Genomic DNA, 21,069 nt, shown 5'->3' with positions numbered 1-21,069 from the left:
GTCGCACGCCCCTTTATTCTTCTCTAGCTCCGGTCCCGTTGACAATGAGATGGCATCTGCGCTTCAATCGATTCATAACGATCATAATGGTTGCCAACATGTGCAGCTTTTCTTAAAGAAAATAGCAAGCTGCGTGCTTAGGTGTGTAGTTTGCTCGTGCCAACATGTGCAACAGAGTCAACGCGCTGCAAGCTTGGACCAACAGCTCTCTTGCGTGCATCTCAATACTAGCCTACCACTTAATTAACATAGCCTACCACTAAATTAATTTGGTACGACTTGAGGAACTGCTACACTAAGTACAAGTCTTCATGAAAAATTTCAACTTGCTCGGTCCTCTAGTTGTTGAGTTCACCTTTTTAACCAAATGGTTGGCTTGTGGACTGGCACCAAGCATTTCCACACCCATCCACACCACACAGCACACCCGAGAAGAGAGCCATGGAGGCGACGGCGCTGAGCGTGGGCAAGTCCGTGCTGGATGGAGCGCTTGGCTACGCCAAATCCGCTGTCGCGGAGGAGGTGGCCTTGCAGCTCGGGATCCAGCGCGATCATGCTTTCATCAGGGACGAGCTCGCGATGATGCAAGCCTTTATGAGGGCTGCGCACGACGAGCGGGACAACCATGACGTGCTCATGACCTGGGTGAAACAAGTCCGAGACGTGGCCTACGATGCGGAGGACTGCCTCCAGGATTTCTCTGTTCATCTCCACAAGCCATCTTGGTGGCGCCTTCCTCGCACGTTGCAAGAGCGGCGCCGCATCGCCAAGCAGATGAAGGAGCTGAGGGCCAGAGTTGAGGACGTGAGCCAGAGGAACCTGCGCTACCAGCTCATCAAGAGCGCTGGCTCCAAGCCGGTTACTTCTGCTGAGCAGTCAAGCATTACAGCTGCGACGATATTCGGCATCGATGATGCACGGCGTGCTGCGAAGAATGACAACTCAAAAGTGGACCTGGTCCACCTGATCAACACACCGGGCGAGGATCTTAGAGTGATCGCAGTGTGGGGAACCAGTGGTGATCTTGGGCAGACATCCATCATCAACGCGGCCTACGAGAATCCAGATATCAAAAAGAAGTTTTCGTGCCGGGCATGGGTAAGGATCTCGCATCCCTTCAATCCGAATGACTTCATCCAAAGCTTAGTGAAGCAGTTCCGATCAGCCGTGGGGGTCGATGTTCTGTTGGAGACCAAGAAGACAGGGAAAGAGTTGGCAGAGGAGTTCTCTGGATACCTAAGCGAGAATAGTTTCCTGATTGTGCTTAATAACCTGTCCACCTTTGAAGAGTGGAATGGGGTTAAAGCATGTCTGCCGCCGAACCACAAGAAAGGGAGTCGAATCATAGTTTGCAGCCTACAAATTGAAGTTGCAAGCTTGTGTGCAGGGCAAGAATGCCAAGCGTTGGAGCTTAAGCAGTTCTCCGCTCATCAGACTATTTACGCTTTCTACGAGAAGGTACTATTCATCCTTCAGAAATCGTCGAATTAGTGTCACCTCTTGTTATTTTTCTTTATCTCAGATAGTTACAAGGATTCAGGTTGTTGTATCCAGAATTCTTTTACCATATTCATAGGCACAGGAAAGAATGTATCAATTTTCGTCAATAAGAACGAGTCCATCAACAAGTACACATGCTCCTATACATGCTAGCATAAGAAGCATAACTGTTAGAAGTGGAAGGAATAAACAAGATTCTCAACTAGCATGTCTAGAGGTGTAAAAATTTCTCTATAGAAAAACTTTACTAAATGAAGAAGTCTATTTTACTACCCTAAGCAATCCACTATGTCCCCTTAGTTCCTTGAACAACTAGATGTACTCCCCAAACTATTTCAATTGGTCCATGCTACCCCTAATGAGATTTTTTTTTGTTTCTCCATGTACCGGTTGAGTTTTAAGTTCATATTAATTGGGACGACACATGACATTATAACTTATGTTACAAAAATAGATCAAAAGAATAGCTTGAGGGAGTAAGTAATTAGAGTGGTCATAATGTAACTATCATTGTAGATGTTTAATGTTGTCAGTCAAAATGTAATACATTTATCTAGAGTAGCAACTTAAATAATTCTTGTCATGTAGTAGTATTGTAATATAATTTAACGTGGACTGCCATTGTAATATGAATCATTAAGAAAATAACTTTTGTTATTGCCAAACCATGTAAATCAATGCATCTATTGATCCCTGCATGCTTGCTACTTGGTTTCTATGGTGGTACACATCATGGATGTGTATACTTTAGTTTTTTCACATATTAATAATGATACAAATGATCAATTTAGAAGAATTTATAGGGCATGCTTTGGATTATTATACTTTATAATCATAGAAATGTGTAATTCATACGTAGATTTAAGCATTACTTTAAGTCATTTTTAATAATGGAAACAGTGGATAATCTAGCCACAAATTTATTATCTTATTTAAATTCTTATTCATAATGGTAGAGGGTATTGGTAATTTAGATACAAATTGTGAGGTTACTTACGCTTTATTTTCATAGTAGCAGTGATTGGTCACTTGTATGGAGATTTAGAGGACGAATAAATTCTTATTCATATGGCATATGTGGGGATTTTAGGTGTAGATTTTTGATATTATCTTTGTAATGGTAGAGGTAGGTCATTTTTAAAGTAAATTACATCCTATGCTTATTGTTATCAACAAGGATTGAGTCTACAAAATTGATGGTAGAATGTTTCGCTCTTTGTGAGATTTTCTAAAATCTATCTATTTTTCTAGCGTGTTTAGTGAGATTTAACATCGATCATCCAAATAGAATCTATTATTAGTAATATTAGTGTAAAATAAAATCTATATATTGGCCAATAACAATCTTACACATTATAGTTCTATCTAAACACCTCATTTGTAATAGGGCTAGATACTAGCCTCCCCTATATGTTATAATTCCATTCTTGCCTAATCAATCTATCTTGTTTCTTTTAATTACCCAAGCAATCTATCTATGGCCATCATAAATTTATATGCATTTATGCTTGAATTTACCTTTTTGAGTCAAAATATTGTTTAAACATCGACAAATTTAAAATTCTGATAACTAAAGTTTACTTCTGCATAGGATTGCCAAGATCAAATAAAAATACCAGTGGTAGTGTCCAGCTCAGATGAATCAATAAGTACTAATGTAGCACTGGGACATCAATCTCAAGGTGGCAATGAGATAAAGGTATTCACAAAAAGCCTTACTCGCATCAAAACTATGGCAAGTGCTTTGGAGGAATCACAACTTATCGGTCGGCAAAAAGAAAAAACTGATATCATCAACCTCATTTCAAATCGATCTAATCAAGAGCTTGCGGTGATCTCAGTATGGGGAATGGGTGGTCTTGGGAAAACTACTCTGATCAAAGATGTTTATGAAAGTCAAAAGCTTGTTGGTGTGTTTGAGAAGCATGCTTGTGTTACAGTGATGCGCCCTTTCATTCGTAAGGAGTTTCTGAAGAGCTTAATTATGCAACTAAATGTACAATCTTCTGAAAAGAAAGGAGCAATAGATTTTGCACATGGTGCAAGAAACACAGCTCCAGTAATGATGGAAGTTGAAGCATTAATAAATGAGTTAGCTACGCTTCTTGAAGGGAAGAAGTGCTTGATTGTTCTTGATGATCTTTCATCAACAGCAGAATGGGATAATATATTTGGAAGCTTCCCTAAATTAGATAGTTCATGCCGGATTATAGTGACCACAAGGGGAGAGAGTATAGCAAAACATTGTTCAGAGAAACAAGAAAACATATACAAGCTCAAAGTTCTTGACTGCAAGGATGCACAAGACCTCTTCACAAGAAAGGTATACTATATGACAATATAATCCTGCCTCCATTTGTGTTATCTTTCATTACAATATAAGGACAACATAACTAATTGTTCTATTCTTCAATAGGCATGAGACTAATAATTGTGCCATAGTCATTCTAATAAATAAGTAAACTACATAGACCATTCGTACGTATTTTCAATCTCAAAGAACATAATAAGTACTACTGATTTCAGGTGTTTAATGAGGCCAAAGATTTGGATAAGCATCCTGAATTGATCAAAGAAGCAAAAATGATCTTGAAGAAGTGCAATGGACTTCCCCTTGCAATAGTCACCATCGGAGGCTTCTTGGCAAAGCAACCAAAAGTAGCGGTAGAGTGGAGGAAATTGAATGAGCATATTAGTGCTGAATTGGAAATGAACCCGGAGCTTGGGGCCATAAAAACAATTCTTGGTAAAAGTTATGATGGTCTACCATACCATCTTAAGTCTTGTTTCCTATATACATCCATCTTCCCTGAAGATCACAAGATAAGTCGAAGACGTTTGATACGACGGTGGAGTGCAGAAGGTTACTCAAGGGAGATTCGAGATAAGTCCTCAGAAGAAGTAGCTGACAACTACTTCATGGAACTAATAGAGAGGAGCATGATCCTACCTTCTCAGCTATCAGTTAATAGTAGAAAAGGAATTGACTCTTGCCAAGTCCATGATCTCATGCGTGAGATTAGCATCTCAAAGTCAACAGAAGAAAATCTTGTTTTTAGAATGGAGGAAGGTTGCAGCTCAAACACCCAGGGCACAGTTCGTCACCTTGTCATAAGCACCAACTGGGAAGCAGATAAGAGTGAGTTTGAGAACGAAGTGGATCTGTCCCGCATACGCTCGTTAACAGTGTTTGGGAAGTGGAGGTCCTTTTTCATTTCTAACAAGATGAGGTTCTTGCGTGTGCTGGACTTGGAAGGCACATCAGGTCTGGTTAGTCATCACCTAGAGCATATTGGGAGGCTTCTTCACCTCAGATATCTTTCTCTAAGAGGATGTGATTCTATTTTTCACCTATCAGATTCGTTGGGTAATCTAAAGCAACTAGAAACACTAGATATTTCAAACACATGGATTTTTAAGCTGCCCAAGACCATCACCAAGCTCAAGAAGCTACAATATCTTCGTGCTGGGACTGTTTACCAGGATGATTCTAATGAGTTTGAAGAACTGCCAAAAGTAATGAATAACAGGCCATGCTTTTGTATGGTTGGGTTGCTAGGATTTTGCGTGGCATGTTGCGCACCTCAACTTCTTAAAGAGTTTATGAATATGGATGGTGACATGAATAGGTGTGATGTATGCACTGAGTGTTGCTGCGCCATGCTCCCTGCTCTGATGGCGAAAGAAGGTCCAACTTGGATGCCAAGAGGGATAGGGAAACTAAAATCCCTGCGCACATTGGGTGTTGTGAATCTCGCATGGAACAAAGCAATTCTACGGGGCATAAAAGGACTGACCCAGTTGCGCAAGTTAGCTGTGACCGGCATCAACAAGGAAAACAGCCAGGAGTTCTGTTCAGTCGTTGCCAATATCAGCTGCCTGGAATCTTTGCTAGTGCAGGCATGTGGGATGCCAGGTTTGCATGGCTGTTTGGAGGGCTTGGCCTCCGCTCCAAAAACACTCCAGAGCCTCAAGATATACGGTAATTTGGTCAAATTGCCAGGATGGGTCCGGGGGCTCCCGAATCTTGTGAAGTTGGTTCTAAGGAACTCTAGAATACTGGAGCACGAACCTGCACTCCAAGTTCTTGGGAAGCTACCGAACCTGGTCAGCTTACGTCTGTGGGCGAAGTCGTTCCAGGTTGACGACCTCCGTTTCACCTTCCATCCGGAGGCATTCCCGAGCCTGATAGTGCTGGAGCTAAATGACATAGATGGCATGAAATCGGTGGAGTTTGAAGAAGGGGCAATGCTTCAGCTTGAGCGGCTGGATTTTTGTGGCAAGCTTGAAGAAACCAACACAGGGATGTTTTCCGGGCTACCATTGCTCCGGAGCCTCAAGGAATTTATGCTGGACAGCAAAATTTATGAGCACGCTTTCATGGAAGACCTGCAGGGCCAGCTTGGTGCCAATCCAAATGGACCCGCTTTGAAGAGGTGGTGAGGTGCTGCAGAGTCAGCCGATCGTCGTGCCAGGTCATTGCTCTTGCTGCTTCCCTGTTACCCTCTTTGTGCATCTGAACAATTGATGTGTGTGAAATTAATCTCCAGTCCTACTGCTGATGTATTTCTTTTTAACGCATGGAGCTAAGGTCGATCGTGCAGTATCCTGTGGGCCTAGTGCGGCGTCTGTGAATCATCTGTTTTCTGTTTTGTTCATCTGTACGTACGTATTCCTTTTGTGCTTATGTGGTTGTGCCAAATAAGAATAACTGGCGTGCTGCTCCATCCTGCATCGCCTGCTAGAAGTGAAATAATGTTCATCAGTTCAGTAATTGGGCTACAAAGACTGGTGTGGACTATATATGAATAAGGGGGTGTTTGGATCTTTAGAACCTCCTAAAATTTATGTCACATCAAAAATTCGAAGGCTAATTAGGAGGATTAAATATGAGCTAATTATAAAACTAATTACACAGATGGAGGCTAATTCACGAGATGAATCTATTAAGCCTAATTAATCCATCATTAGCACATGTTTACTGTATCATCACATTGTCGAATCATGAACTAATTAGGCTTAATAGATTCGTCTCGCAAATTAGTCTCCATCTGTGCAATTGATTTTGTAATTAGTCTATATTTAATACTCCTATTTAGTATCTAAACATTCGATGTGACAGAAATTTTAGGAGGGACTAAAGAAACAAACACCCCCTAACTGTACAGTCATTTGTATGAACGTTCACCACAATGATCTGCAGGGTTGCTGGTTGTGCATGCTTGTTGAGTTGGTTTGCCATCATTTTTCTTTGCAAGTGATGTTGCATCTCCCTTGCGTCCCTGCCATTATCAACAGAGGAAATGCACGGTACTTCATTGCAGGCCACACAATTTTTCGTGCTTCGCTGGAGTAGTATTTTTCGTGTTTTCTTAATGCAATAAAGAGTTTCATTTATATGATACGTTTCAGCACCGTGTTTTGGTTCCCCATATCGATTCCCTTCCCAAGGCCACCACGGCACCACGCGAGTAGCGGGAGCTTTTGAGTGTGCAGAGGATCGGAGGGGTATCTGTGTTGGGCTATTGGTACTGTACATTTCACCATGAGAGCAGCTCCAGAGCAAGGCCCTATTCAAGTAGGGACCCATTTGGCCGCTTGCAGGAAGCTAACGGACAAGCCAAGTTGCCGAGAGCGAGACCGTGCGCGCAGCCGCCAAGCACCCGGGCATGCATGCCGCGTCTCGCTTCGTTTCGGCGCCACGGGGAGACAGTCCGAGATCAAGGTACAGACGTACGATGCTGTAATGCGCCCTGTTTCTTTTTCTCTCAAGTCTCTGCAGTCCAGAGACATGGCATGTGCTGCGGTGGGTGGTAAGAGTGAGTTTGAGAACAAAGTGGATCGGTCCCGCATACGCTCGTTAACAATGTTTGGGAAATGGAGGCCCTTTTTCATTTTTGACAAGATGAGGTTCTTGCGTGTGCTGAATTTGGAAGGCACGTTAGGTCTGGTTAATATAATGATCACCAAGAGCATATTGGAAGGCACATCAGGTCTAGTTAATATAGGCTATGTTTGGTTGTTCGTATCATTTGGTTCGTGTATGAAATTATTCAAAATAATAATGATCATTTTGTTTGGTTGGGTGAATTGTACCAACTCATCCATGATGAAGTCATCCCAGTTAATTTATTATTCTACTAGTAGGAATGAACCATATGGTACAAACAAATTAGTTGAACCCCACCATCCAGGAGCTGGACAATGACGAATACAGGGAGGATTTTGTGGAAGACGTGCGGGCCCAGTTTCTGGAGAATCCAAAAGCACCCGTTTTGAAGAGGTAACTGACGAGACCTACAGCCTTGTCAGCGATTTAGCAGAGGCACGACGAAGCAGAGCTGCGGCTGGTCATGGCTGTGCCTTGTCAGTAAAGTAATCCATGATTTGCTCCGCTGCTTGGCATTGTACCGTTGAAGTTCGTTGCAGCGGCTAGTTGCGCTGCTCAGGATTGCTCTGCTTCTTACGGTCTTGTTGTACCATGCTGAAAGCACCTGACCGAAATCCGACAATAACCCAAGTGACCAACTCGCTCCACGTGTATCATCGCTTGCGTTTGTGGAAGCCGCGACAACCCCGGTCGCGCGCGCCAGAGACGCCACGCATCCATCGATGAAAGATCTCATTACTTTCCACGGATAAAAGGTCCGATTTTTCTGTAGTGAAGGGAGGAAGTCTGGTTTTATCATTTACTGTTAGCGGTAAATTGTTTTGAGTTCTTACCTTCTTCTGTTTGTTTTCGTTTAGTTTGGTTTTGGGTTTAGATCAAGCTTTGGCTGGCAGGCTGCCATGCAAAACAATGGTACAAGAAATAGGGAAATAGCTTTCACAGATAGCAATTTGCTCTCCCGCCCGAAGCACAAAGGTGTTAAGATAAATCTCTCATCTTCTCCCATCGTACCGGCTCCTTTGCTTTATCTTCAGTTCTTTGGATGGTACGGGAAGCATGATCGCTTTAGCTTTAGTTAGTTAGGAAAGCAAAGATTCTGTTCTTCCATCTGCCGTGTGAAACCCAAAAAAAACAGAGCAAGCTTCATGATAAAAGTCCAACATTGGAGGACGTGTATAACACTGCCAACTGCTTAGTCTACCACTACTTTCTACAACACATTTGCTGTTGATTAGTATATGCTAATACGAAATTATTTAGGAACTAGCTAGATATTAGCATGAAATTTTCAGTTCATCATCCTATATCTAGAATTAAGGAATTTAAGAGAGCTACTGTTGACATCAGTAATGGGCCTGGGTCAGGCCGTGTGGTGCTGTGTCCATGTGGGACACGTTTGGTGCAAGTCCACCACCAATCGGACATGAGGCCAACGCAACGGGAAAAAAAGAGAAGGCCCACGTCAGGTGTTGACGTCGGCAAATACAAGGTAAGTACATTGATACACCTCAGCAGTCTCATAGGTCATGTCGTACAGTGCCACGTAAGATTTTTGCTGATGTGGAGGAGAGATGACGAGGAGAGAGAAAGATATCGTTGTTTCGCGAAACAACTGCCTCATAGGCTAGATTTTAGGACTATGAGACGACTACTTCACCATTGTATGAGTTGTGGTTGCCATAGAACAATAATATTTCTTTTTTTTCTATGCACAAATTAAGGAAATAGAATTACGATGAGACATCTTAAAAAGACTACCCGTACGGATTGTTTGTTAACTCATCTCAACATTACATGTCAATACATGGGACCGGCTATTAGACAACACCAATATACTTACTCTAGAGGAGACCGAACCGGCCAAGTTCGGTATAGTGATGGCGCCCAAGACAGACGACAACGCAAGCGGCGGCGCTTCTGCTTTTCCTAGCGGAGTCTAAAGTTTGGGGATCTCGTGAACATCTTTATATGGTTAAGATGCTTGTATAGGCATTTTTAACACTTCTTCGATGCAATAAAGGTTAAGGTTTCGTAAGTGATGTTTTGGTAATTTTTGTTCTCCCTCGATGTATCCGCTTTTCATCTTGCATGCTCATTATTCAGTTTTGGTTTCGATCGTTTCATTGTTCAACGTGATTAGATTTGATCCATCCAAAGCCATGTTATGGCATCAAGTTAGTGATCTTAGAATTTTGATTCATTAGCTTTTTATATATTTTGCTTACTCACGGAATTAGGGCTTGACCAGTTCTCGTCACCATCTGACACGGTCTGCTTGTTTATTTTATATCTCGAGCTATAGATCTCCTATTGACATGATTCCCCGCGTTGCCATCTTCAGCTATTAGCGGTGTGATTGGTTCCGCATCTCGGCCAAACGGAACCTAACGCGATCCTCTTGTCGTCGCGGCCGCCGTGCGTGGAATTGGACAGGCTCGCATGGCTCTGATAGCTTATACTAGAGGGCTTCTTCGATCCTACATGTTCACACTGAGCAGTTGAGCACGATTGCTGCACGTGTCTGATGTCTCAAGGGGCAACTCCTGGTCATCTGTCTCCAATTTTGTTGCCTCGTTGGTCACTCAGAAACCAGAGATTCGCAATGCAGCAACGTGGAAGAATGAACATGCAGCAACGTTTTCCACCAGTGCCCCGCGCCTCGTTCAGATTAGCAATTAATTTGGTATACCTTTATAATCAAACGGTTGGCTTGTGGACTGGCACCAAGCATTTCCACACCCATCCACACCACACAGCACACCCGAGAGGAGAGCCATGGAGGCCACCGCGTTGAGTGTGGGCAAGTCCGTGCTGGATGGAGCACTTGGCTACGCCAAATCCGCTGTCGCGGAGGAGGTGGCCTTGCAGCTCGGGATCCAGCGCGATCATGCTTTCATCAGGGACGAGCTCGCGATGATGCAAGCTTTCTTGAGGGCCGTGCATGGCGAGCAAGAGGACCACGAGGTGCTCATGACCTGGGTGAAGCAAGTTCGTGACGTGTCCTATGATGCGGAGGACTGCCTCCAAAATTTTTCCATCCATCTCCATAACCAATCATGGTGGCATCTCCCTCGCACCCTGCGTGAGCGGCGCCGCATTGCCAAGCAGATGAAGGAGCTGAGGGCCAGAGTTGAGGACGTGAGCCAGAGGAACCTGCGCTACCAGCTTATCAAAAGTGCCAGCTCCAAGCTTGTCACTTCTGCTGATGAGAAGCCTAACATTACAGCTGCAGGAATATTTGGTATCAATGATGCACGGCGTGCTGGGAAGAAGGACAACTCAAAAGTGGATCTGGTCCAACTCATCAACCAAGAGGGCGAGGATCTTAGAGTAACAGCTGTATGGGGAACAAGTAGTGATCTTGGGCAGACATCCATCATCAAAGCTGCCTACAATAATCCAGATATCAAAGGGAAATTCGCATATAGAGCATGGGTCAGGGTAATGCATCCTTTCAATGCAAAAGACTTTGTCCAGAGCTTGGTGAAGCAGTTCCGTTCCACCGTAGGAGTTGATGGTTTGTTGGAGGAAGACAAGACATGGCAAGAGTTGGCTGAGGAGTTGAAGGGATATGTGAACGAGAAGGGTTACCTTGTTGTGCTTAATGACCTATCAACAATTGAAGAGTGGGATGACATTAAAGTATGTTTCCCAAACAACAAGAAAGGTAGTCGAATCATAGTGTGCACACCACAAGTTGAAGTTGCAAGCTTGTGCCTGGGGCAAGAAAGCCAAGTATTGGAGCTCAAGCAATTCTCCACTGATCAGACTATTTATGCTTTCTATGAGAAGGTAGTATTCATCCTTGAGAAGTAATCTAATTTTAGGAGTACAAAAACAATCTAATTACTTATCGTAGTTCTTCGGGATTAATTTCTCATCAAGGATTAAAATCATAAAGGTTGTTAAATGTACTAGTATTCTTTATGCCATTTTTTGCATGGTCGGAATATTTCTTTCATAATTGGGCTAGATAATATCCTTATATTTGTTATAAATCAGTTTTTAATTAATGAATCAAATAGTTTTTATCTGTAACAAATGATATTAATTGCATGGTTCATATGAGATGCCTATTTATTGTGAAAATATTATGTAACAATTTGCAAGATAGAGATTATTGTGACAAATATTATTTGCATGTGTTCATAATTCACAGGATGGAACTGATTCACCAACACTATTACCAAGCTCAGATGCAGCCACAACAAGTACATTGAACCTAGTAGTGCCCACCAATGAGATATTGGGGAACCAATCTAAAGGTAGCAAAGACAGGAAGGTGGTCAGAAATAACCTTACTCGCATCAAGACCATGACTAATGCTTTAGAGGAATCTAAACTTATTGGACGAGACAAAGAAGCATATGATGTGGCAGGACTGATTTTAGATAAACTTGGTCAACAATTTTTAGTGATTTCTATTTGGGGGATGGGTGGTCTTGGGAAAACCACTCTAATCAAGGATGTTTACCAAAACCAACATCTTATTGCCATGTTTGAGAAGTGTGCTTTTGTTACTGTGATGCGTCCTTTCATTCTGAAGGAGCTCCTTAAGAGCTTAATCATGCAACTAGCCAGGGAATCTTCTGAGAATAGGAGGTCAATTATGGATTTGGGGGGTGGCACAATAAAAGAATTAGCAACGATGAGTGTTGAAGCCCTCATTAAAGGGGTGGCTAGGCTTTTAGAAGGATTTAAGTGCTTGATTGTTCTTGATGATTTGTCATCTACTACAGAGTGGGACATGATAGTAAAGAGTTTTCCTGAAATGGAAAATACAAGCCGGATCATAATCACAACAAGGGAAGAGAATATTGCAAAGTATTGTTCAGAGAAGCAAGAAAATATATATAAGCTCAAAATTTTAGAGGACAAGGATGCACTTGATCTCTTCACAAGAAAGGTATTGGAACCCACTGTCTCTATTTCCATTTACCACTATTGTGCCTGTATATATGTTACTATATGTGGCACCATACATTCAACACTTCTTTTAATTGTAGACACATCCTTGGCTAACTAATTGAAAGAAGGCAATGCATGTATTGTAAAGTTAAGTTCTGATTAACATTGTTCTTTGCATGAACTATCATGTAATTTTAAAAATCAAATAAATGTGTGGCATTATAAACATGTGACATTTAGTTAAATTTAGTCAACCCACTTCCAAAAGTATCTCATTTTATTAAAAAAATATTTAATTATTTGAGCATTTGCATTTTTATGATTTAGCTTCGATTTATAGTGCAATTAAAAATTTTACATTTACTTTGTATGTTTGTGATTTATTTGAATTTGTTATAATTCCTTAGTGATGCTACAATTTTAACTCTACACTTTCTAGGTTCATTTTGACTTTATTATATTATTTTAGTAAACTAATATTCTAGTTTTTATAACTTAAACATATAATACTTTTGAAAAAAGATGTGAACTTTCTCATTGGGCGTTAATCAAATTGAGTCTCCAGGTTGTAAATATCAGAAATTGATATGTGACCACACTATCTAGGTACTATTCGATGGATACTCGCCCCATTTTTGTAATCGACATCCAATATAACTAATCCACATTTGAAAAAAAACGCTCAAATACTCAAGTTTTTGTATCTGATTGGTATTCGAACCCTTCAGGTGGATGGACAGTCAGGAAATATCCATCCTGTTTTAACCCATATTGCAACTCATGCAATGGCATTTACCCAAACTGTGTAATCATACTTATATTAAATCACTATCAAGTAACTAGCTCGCATGGACAAAATGACCAATTTGTCCACGTGTCACAATAATTTCCGTGCACTTTACTTTGTCACTTGGTAAACTACATAGATAACTCTACACCCCAATTCCCTCAATCATTCCAATCACAAATCATGTTGCAAAAGTTTACCAAGCTGGAAGCAGCAGCAATGTGGGAATTTGGCTCCCATCGCTAGCAATATTGCCGTATTCATGTCACACACTAGTCTTACTATGTAAGTTTGCGAAAAAGAAAGTAACATGGCTGGATGGAACTAATGGGTTAATAAACGTCATAAAACAATAACTATTTAAAATGCCCTAGCACCAGAGGTAATGGTAGTTCAAGGTAGGATTTTAGGCACACGGTCATTTCTCAATGCTGGCTTCAAGATTTTGTCTATTTTATTCTTTGCTAATGACCTATGTGTTTAATTCATCCCAAGTCTTTAATAAGTTGTGGTTTAATTTGAAACTTGGATCTAACAAAATTGTCAGAAGTTTTACTTTTTTTTAGAAATTTTAGGCTATTTTTCATTTTCTTAAATTTGTCATAGTGAAAAGCTCATCTCCTTTTAAACAATAAATAGTGTTTCTGTCACACCCTGAAAATTTCGGGATGTGAATAAAAGGAATAATTAAACAATGATTTTCTCATAATTTTAAAAAATTTCTAACATTTATTTCTCTTTACAGGAAATTTAGTATAGGAAAAATAATTATTTATTTTTTTAAAAAAATAAAATAATGGTGTTCTATGTCTATGCATTCATGCCAAAGCATCTTGGTTTTTCTTGAGCGTAAAAGTTTAGAAAATGCATTTAGACGGTCTAGACCCTTTTGAGAATTTTTCAGTTTTTTCTAAAATTTATTCTCATTTTCCTAGAGCTAACTCTAATTTAAATTAGAGTGGTTATAGAATCCTTTTCATGAGCTCAAAATATTTTATTTAGGTTCCTCGTGTCCTAATCTATCTACAAGATTTTTCCTGAAATTTTTGGGATTTTTGGAGTATTTTTTGTGAACTATCTGGAATTTCTAGAGTTTTCACGGGAAATATACCCCCATTCTATCTTCCTGGGCCGATCCGAGGGCCCAACCCGATCCTCGTCGGCCCACCAAGGTGGCCCGCTCCAGCCCATAGGAGCCCATCTGGGCCCGTGCTGCCTTCCAGGCCGGCCATGGCCGCGCCGGCCCTCCTGGGCGTCCGTGCCCAGCACGCCGCAGCACCACCCCCTCCTCGCGCCCTATAAGTAGCGGCCGCCGAGCCCCTGTGCGCCTGCACCGCCCCGCCACCTCACGCCGCCGCCTGTGCGAGCGCCGCCGCCGCCGCGAGCTTCGCTGAGCCGAGCGCCGTCGTCGGTTTTGCTCGCCCGATTCGCCGCGTTCGTCGGCCGCCGGGGGGATGGACCCACGGGGAGCACCGGGGCGCCGAGACGCACCCAGCCAGCCCAACCCCGTCTTCAGTTGGCCGCCGGAGCAGCGCCACCGCGTGAAGATCCGAGCCGCCCGCCATCCGCCGTTCTCCACCGCCGCTGGCCGAATTTCGGCCGCTGCCGTGCCCCTCCGCTACCGGTGAGCGCCTCCACGCGATCCCCTCGCCCTCCTCTTCCAATTCCCGTGCTCGCCGTCGTCCCCAAACAGCCGGAGCGCCGCCGATTTGAACCCACCAGTGGCACCGACGGGAGGTTGAAGAAGGTGCCTGGCAGTTTGCGGATTAGCCCCTGACAAATCCTTTAATTCGTGCCATCTTTCTTTGTGTCTTGGCAAAACTGCAGGTAACCCCATGGATCTTTTAAATCCTTTGAACCGAGCCCTTGCCATGATTTTTTTTCTAGATCTAACCCTGAGTTTTGTCAAATTCGCGAGCACTGTTTCTTGAGTCCTGTGAATCTTTCTGCTAGCCCCTGTAGACTACGGTTAATTACATTTAGGTCCTTGCAAACTCATTTACCTCATAGATTCTACGTTTAGGCTCCGTTTAACCTTATTCTAGTTGGGTTAGATTTATAACAACATAAATTACACGTTAGTGGTAATGTTTGCCTTCACGCATGTTTTTGAAAATAAATTTGATATTAAATTGATTAATGACTGATAAACAAGTTCTTCTTTAAATAAAAATCTATTTAGTGTTATACACCGTTTTTCATAATAAGTGTTAATTTGATTAATGTCTACTTTATATCCTTTCCAAATAAAGGTCAATTAGGTTATATATCAGTTTTTCATAAACTAAAGTTAATTTGATTAACGCCTATTTAAACAATTCTTCCAATTAAAAACCAATTAGAGATATACCTCGATTTTTTCATAAATTAAATTCGATTTCCTTTCTAAATAAAAGCTACATAGGTTATATCTCGAGTTTTCATGAGTAAATTTTAATTTGGCTAATATAAAGACAAATGTGTTTTAAATCTAATCTGCTTAGTTGAACTCGAAATATAAAGTATACGTTTAGATGCTTCATATAATTTAGCCTTTCTAAAGTCAAAATATCAAATAGTATAATCTATACTTCAATATTTGTAATTAAAATATTGTTTTTCTTAATACTAGATAAAATGACTAATGATAACATGAATGTGTTTTCTAAATAAAGTTTGTTTAGCCAACACAACATATGTGTTTATGCGAGTAGTTGTTCTCACCTTTCTAAAGTTAAGCGTGTAATTGGTATAATTTATACATAAATATTTATGAGTAAAACTTGCCTAGGATTTACCTCGATCTTTGCAAATAAAATGTAATTTGCATTAATTCCAACTTAGGGTATTTTCTTTTTGGAATATCCTTTACACATGTTTTGCTAATTAAAATAAACTAAGCTTATAGTCCTTTGTGCTTTCATAAATGCAAATCATTTGATCGTCGTTCTTTGTCAGCTTTAGCTTAGTATCTCTTATGTAGATCTAGTCTTCAGTAAAGCTTTAGATCTTTCCGATTCCAGTTCAAGCTCAGATCCTGTTCTTCCAATTCTTTGTGTGCAAACCTTTCAGCTAACTCTTTAAAGCCAATCTTGCTAGTTCCATTCTCAGCGTTTCCTACATTTGCGTGATCCTAGAATCGAGCTCTATCTATTAGTACGCTCTTTTAAAGCTTTTTCTTTGATTGGTGTATTGTTCTTAGTTGTACTTGTTCGCTTGTTTGTATGTTTGTGGCGGTGTTGCTTCGAGTAGAAGGATCGTCGTTCGGAAGGTTTGAAGAGTAAGAGTTTCAAGAGAGTAAGAGTCGAAGAGTAGTAAGAGTAATTTTCATTGGAGAAAGGCAAGTGTGTCCTTGTGCTTTTGTCCCAATAATTTTAATTAATCACTATTGCATATGCTTACATCTAATTTGATGGGTCCTATTAAGGTTTGCCTAGATTTCTTTATCTTTGCCTTGATCAACCGGGTTTACTTTTATGTTGGGTAGCTCATGCTTATTGCTTACTTGGGGTTACGGTGGTTTAACTAAAATCAATGATTAATCTTGCTTTACTTATGTTATGCCTCTCATTAATACAAGATCATAAATGTTTAATTGGAACATGGAGAACCTTACCACAAGAATAAATGGCTCTGGTCTTGGCTAATTAATTAGAAACTCTAGTTTGAAGTGGTCTTACCGAAAGAGCAAGAGGGGGAGACAGTAGTTGGTGTATAGCACTCGACCTCTTGGGAAGTAGGCTTTGCTAAGATACTGTACCCACTAGGGGACTGTTATGCTCTGCTACTGATCCGGAAACCTTAGCGGACTACTTCTTACTAGCAAATCTTTGTAAAGGTCTCGTAGTGTCCCTATGCAATCACACCTCGGAAGTGTGGTATTGTGCCTGATCAGCACAGCATGGTTGGGTTCAAAGTTCTTCTGAACTTTTACGCGACTTGTGGGTAAAGATGTGCAACCTCTGCAGAGTGTAAAATTGATCGATCAGCCGTGCTTACGGTCAAGAGCGGTCTGTACCCTCACATGATAATTGAACTTGAAGATGGAATTAAATCGTGGTTTATGCTATGGTTATGGTTGTGCCATATGCTTATGGCTTATGGTTATTAATTTGTGGGTTGGTATATACTTATACCTTAGTAATCAGGTGCTAATAAAATTTGACCAACTAAAAATGCTTAATGCAGTCAACCAGTCAGCCTTTCCTTGTTCAGGCCATGCATTCATATTTGACTCCACACTTGCTGAGTACGACATGTGCTCACCCTTGCTATAACCAACGTTGCTCGGAAGAAAAAACTGCCCTGAAGTTGTTGTGAAGATGATGCTGAGTTCTAGGTGTACGCAACCCCAGTCGATTGCCTGTGAAGTTTGGAACCTCCGTTTCCAGGATTTAAGTTGCGTATCTCTGATAGTCTCGTAAGTCTTTATTCATGTTTCTTAACGTGATATTGTTGCTGTTATTCACTAATGATGTCCCTATATGTATGAAACTTGATCCTGGCATACATATAGGTAACACTTGATTTTGTTTTAAAATCGGGTGTGACAGATGTGGTATCAAAGCTGTATCAAATGTAGGACATAAGCCTAGATGCAACGGCCGCTTCCTAAGGTCTGTTTTACTATAAAATCAATTCTAGCCTTATCCTTGACCTCTCTATAAATATTCTCACCCCTTTATCACTTCCTTTTCTCAATCCTCCTTGATAACCTGACTACTTTTCATTTGCACTTCTTGTTTTGCAAATGTTAGACCCTCAATCCTTATCTATTTATCTCCTCTCTCGTTGATTACTTCTTGATCTTGATCATGCATCTCTTTCTTGTTGAATGATCTTACCTGTTTCATGCAATACACCCCTTAATTTATTGGTGATATTGCTACCTTCTCATCCCTTGTTTATTTATATCTTTGACATTTCCTTGCCTACTTGTCCTTGTACCTATCCTCTCCTTGGTACTATTTCCAACGTCGCCCTTTCTTTCCAAATTACCTCTGTCCTGTTTCTCAAATTGTTACTACTTTGGATTCTCTCCCTTGACTTTTGATTCCAAAGTATCTTTTCTAATTTAAAAATATTTAGATGATCTGCACCACCTGTCCTAAAGCCTGTCCAAGTCATCTGAAGAATGGGCTACAAGCTCACCATCAAGGAAGTCAAGCTCAACAGTAGGAGAGCAATGCCACCCTCACTGCAACTACGATCGAGAAGCAAGATTCTACACAGCACAAGCCAAAGGTTGCCTACACCAAACATGTTGAAGCCTTACCAAACAACCCCTACTTAGGAGTACCCCTTGCAGCCTTACTAACAACGTTTAGCATCGTTCTTTGGAGGACGGGGTGTTACAGTTTCCTTCCTAGTTATGATGGCATATATCATGTGGCATCATTAGTTTGTGGTCCATTGATAAGATATTACAAAATTGATGGATGTAGTAGAAAAGCACTCTGATTACCCCATGAATCCACTTCTAGATCAAATAGTTGAACACAAAAATAGTAAAACGTGGTAAGCTTCACATAGGCTAGCAATTGTATCCTCACTCCAAATACAATTAAACTACTAAATATGTTCATCTGTGATCTAAGTTTAGAGTAATCAAAGAACTTACACTTTTTGAATTTAGGTATTTAAGGAGGCCGTAGACCTGGAACAACATCCTGATTTGATTGAAGAAGCAAAACTGATCTTGAAGAAGTGCAACGGACTTCCCCTTGCAATAGTCACCATCGGTGGTTTCTTGGTTAACCAACCAAAAACAGCCATGGAGTGGAGGAAATTAAATGAGCATATTAGTGCTGAATTGGAGATAAACCCTGAGCTTGAAGCCATTAGAACAATCCTAAGTAAAAGTTATGATGGTTTACCCTATCATCTCAAGTCTTGTTTTTTGTATCTGTCCATCTTTCCTGAAGACCACAAAGTTAGCCGCAGACGTTTGACGCGGCGGTGGACTGCAGAAGGTTATTCAAGGGAGATCCATGAAAAGTCTGCGGAGGAAATAGCTGATAGATACTTTATGGAATTAATAGGTAGGAGCATGATCCTACCATGTCAAGATTCAGTCTACAGTAGAAAAGGATTTGACTCTTGCCAAGTCCATGATCTCATGCGTGAAATTAGCATCTCAAAATCAACGGAGGAAAATCTTGTTTTCAGACTGGAAGAAGGTTGCAGATCAAACACACATGGCACAATACGCCACCTTACGATAAGCAGTAATTGGGAGGGAGATAAAGAGACTTCGAGAGCATGGTGGACCTTATTCGTGTACGGTCTTTAACAGTGTTTGGAAAGTGGAGGCCATTTTTCATTTCTAACAAGATGAGTTTGCTGCGAATACTAGACTTGGAAAACATAGAAAATCTATTTGATCATCATCTTGAGCAAATTGGGAAGCTTCATCACCTACAATACCTTTCTCTAAGAGGATGTATGGGTATTTTTCGCCTGCCCAATTCATTGGGTAATCTGAAGCAACTGCAGACGCTGGATATTAAACAAACAATGATAAGAAATTTGCCAAAGACCATCATCAATCTCAGGAAGTTACAGTATATTCATGCTAAGATCATTTCATGGGGTGACGTGTCATATAAAGAAATGGCAAGCACCTTTTATGAAGATCTACCACGGGTATTGCAGAACAAGGCATGTCTTTTGACTTTAGTCTCAGCAAGTTTTTGTGTGTTGTGTTACGCACCTCAGCTTATTGACATAGAAGAAGATGATGTTATTATAGATAGGCGTTGCTTGTGCACTGTTTTTTGCTGCTTCATGCTCCCCTTTATAATCAGGGAGCTACAATTATATGGAATTGTATTGCCGAGAGGATTCAGAAAGCTGAGATTGCTGCGCACACTGACTGGTGTTAACATCGCTTTTGGGAAGGGCATCCTAAAGGAGATAAAAGCGCTCACCCAGTTGCGCAGGTTAGCAGTGACTGGCATCGACAAGAAAAATTGTGGAGAGTTTTGTTCCACCCTTGCTGATCTCCGCTGCCTAGAATCTCTGACAGTGCATAGCAAGCCAGGTTTACAGGGCTGCTTGGATGGCGTGTCATCGCCTCCAAAAAACCTCCAGAGCCTCAAGGTGAGCGGCAATCTAGTCAAATTGCCGGAATGGATCGGGGGGCTCAATAGCCTTGTGAAGCTGAAGCTACATGAGACCATGCTGTCAGAGTTGGATGCCACCATACAGGTCCTTGGCAAGCTACCCAACCTGGCCATCCTACGTCTGTTGAAGAACTCATTCAAGGGTGAAGAGCTCAATCTCACTTTCCATCGAGAGGCATTCCCGAGTCTGGTGGTCCTGCAGCTGGCTTGCATATCTCATGACCTCAGGTCGGTGGAGTTTGGAGAAGAAGCAACGCCTAAACTTGAGCTGCTGAGCTTTATTGGTTATTATCCCTTCGCTTACAAAAATGCCGGGATGTTTTCTGGGCTGGCATCTCTCCCAAGCCTCAAGGAATTCATGCTGGACAACGCTTACGCGGTGGAATTCCTGACAGACGTGCAGGACCAGCTTGACGGGAACCCAAACGGACCCGTCATGAAGAGGTGCTAAGTTTCGGGAGCTCTAGTGTCTAAATTTGGTCGAGGCTATCTGAACTGGAGGAAATGTGTGTGTATAATAAGGCATGAACTGATGCATGTGTTAATTTCATCTCGTCCCCTATCTGTGTGTGTTTCTTTCGAATTCGCACAGATCAATAGTTGTAGGCCTCTGAACCATCTCTAAGTTTGTTTCCGGTGTTTGTGTCCAAATAGTTGCCATGCTTCATTCCGCATCGAGATGCATGCTTGTATGGTTGCTGGATGTTTTATCCGTCTATACATGTATGAGAATCGATAGCGAGGATCATTGGTGGTCACCTTTGGATGATAAGTGATTGTCAATGTTGTGTGGAATGTTGTATCTCTTGTGGAGTTTCGTTTTGTTTTGCTTCCACTACACTTTGAGCGTTTCTAATCATTCCTAAAAAGGTGAGCTTGTC

At 41.4% G+C, this 21,069-nt stretch overlaps 1 protein-coding gene and 1 pseudogene across 1 annotated transcript; both read left to right on the top strand.

The window, feature by feature from the left end:
* The first annotated feature begins 333 nt into the window (after positions 1-333).
* Positions 334-6,729, top strand: LOC117860942 (disease resistance protein Pik-2). Its single transcript, XM_034744381.2, has 3 exons — positions 334-1,458; positions 3,092-3,823; positions 4,027-6,729. Exons 1-3 carry the CDS (start codon positions 442-444, stop codon positions 5,941-5,943), a joined length of 3,666 nt encoding a protein of 1,221 aa, XP_034600272.1. The 5' UTR covers positions 334-441; the 3' UTR covers positions 5,944-6,729.
* Positions 6,730-10,137: 3,408 nt separating this feature from the next.
* LOC117862172 (disease resistance protein Pik-2-like) lies at positions 10,138-20,983 on the top strand (annotated as a pseudogene).
* Positions 20,984-21,069: the final 86 nt, after the last annotated feature.

This window comes from Setaria viridis, chromosome 6, assembly GCF_005286985.2.
Source record: "Setaria viridis chromosome 6, Setaria_viridis_v4.0, whole genome shotgun sequence".
Classification (NCBI taxonomy): Eukaryota; Viridiplantae; Streptophyta; class Magnoliopsida; order Poales; family Poaceae; genus Setaria; species Setaria viridis.
Note: the sequence above shows the minus strand (reverse complement) of the source record. Positions and strands in the feature narration are given on the sequence as shown.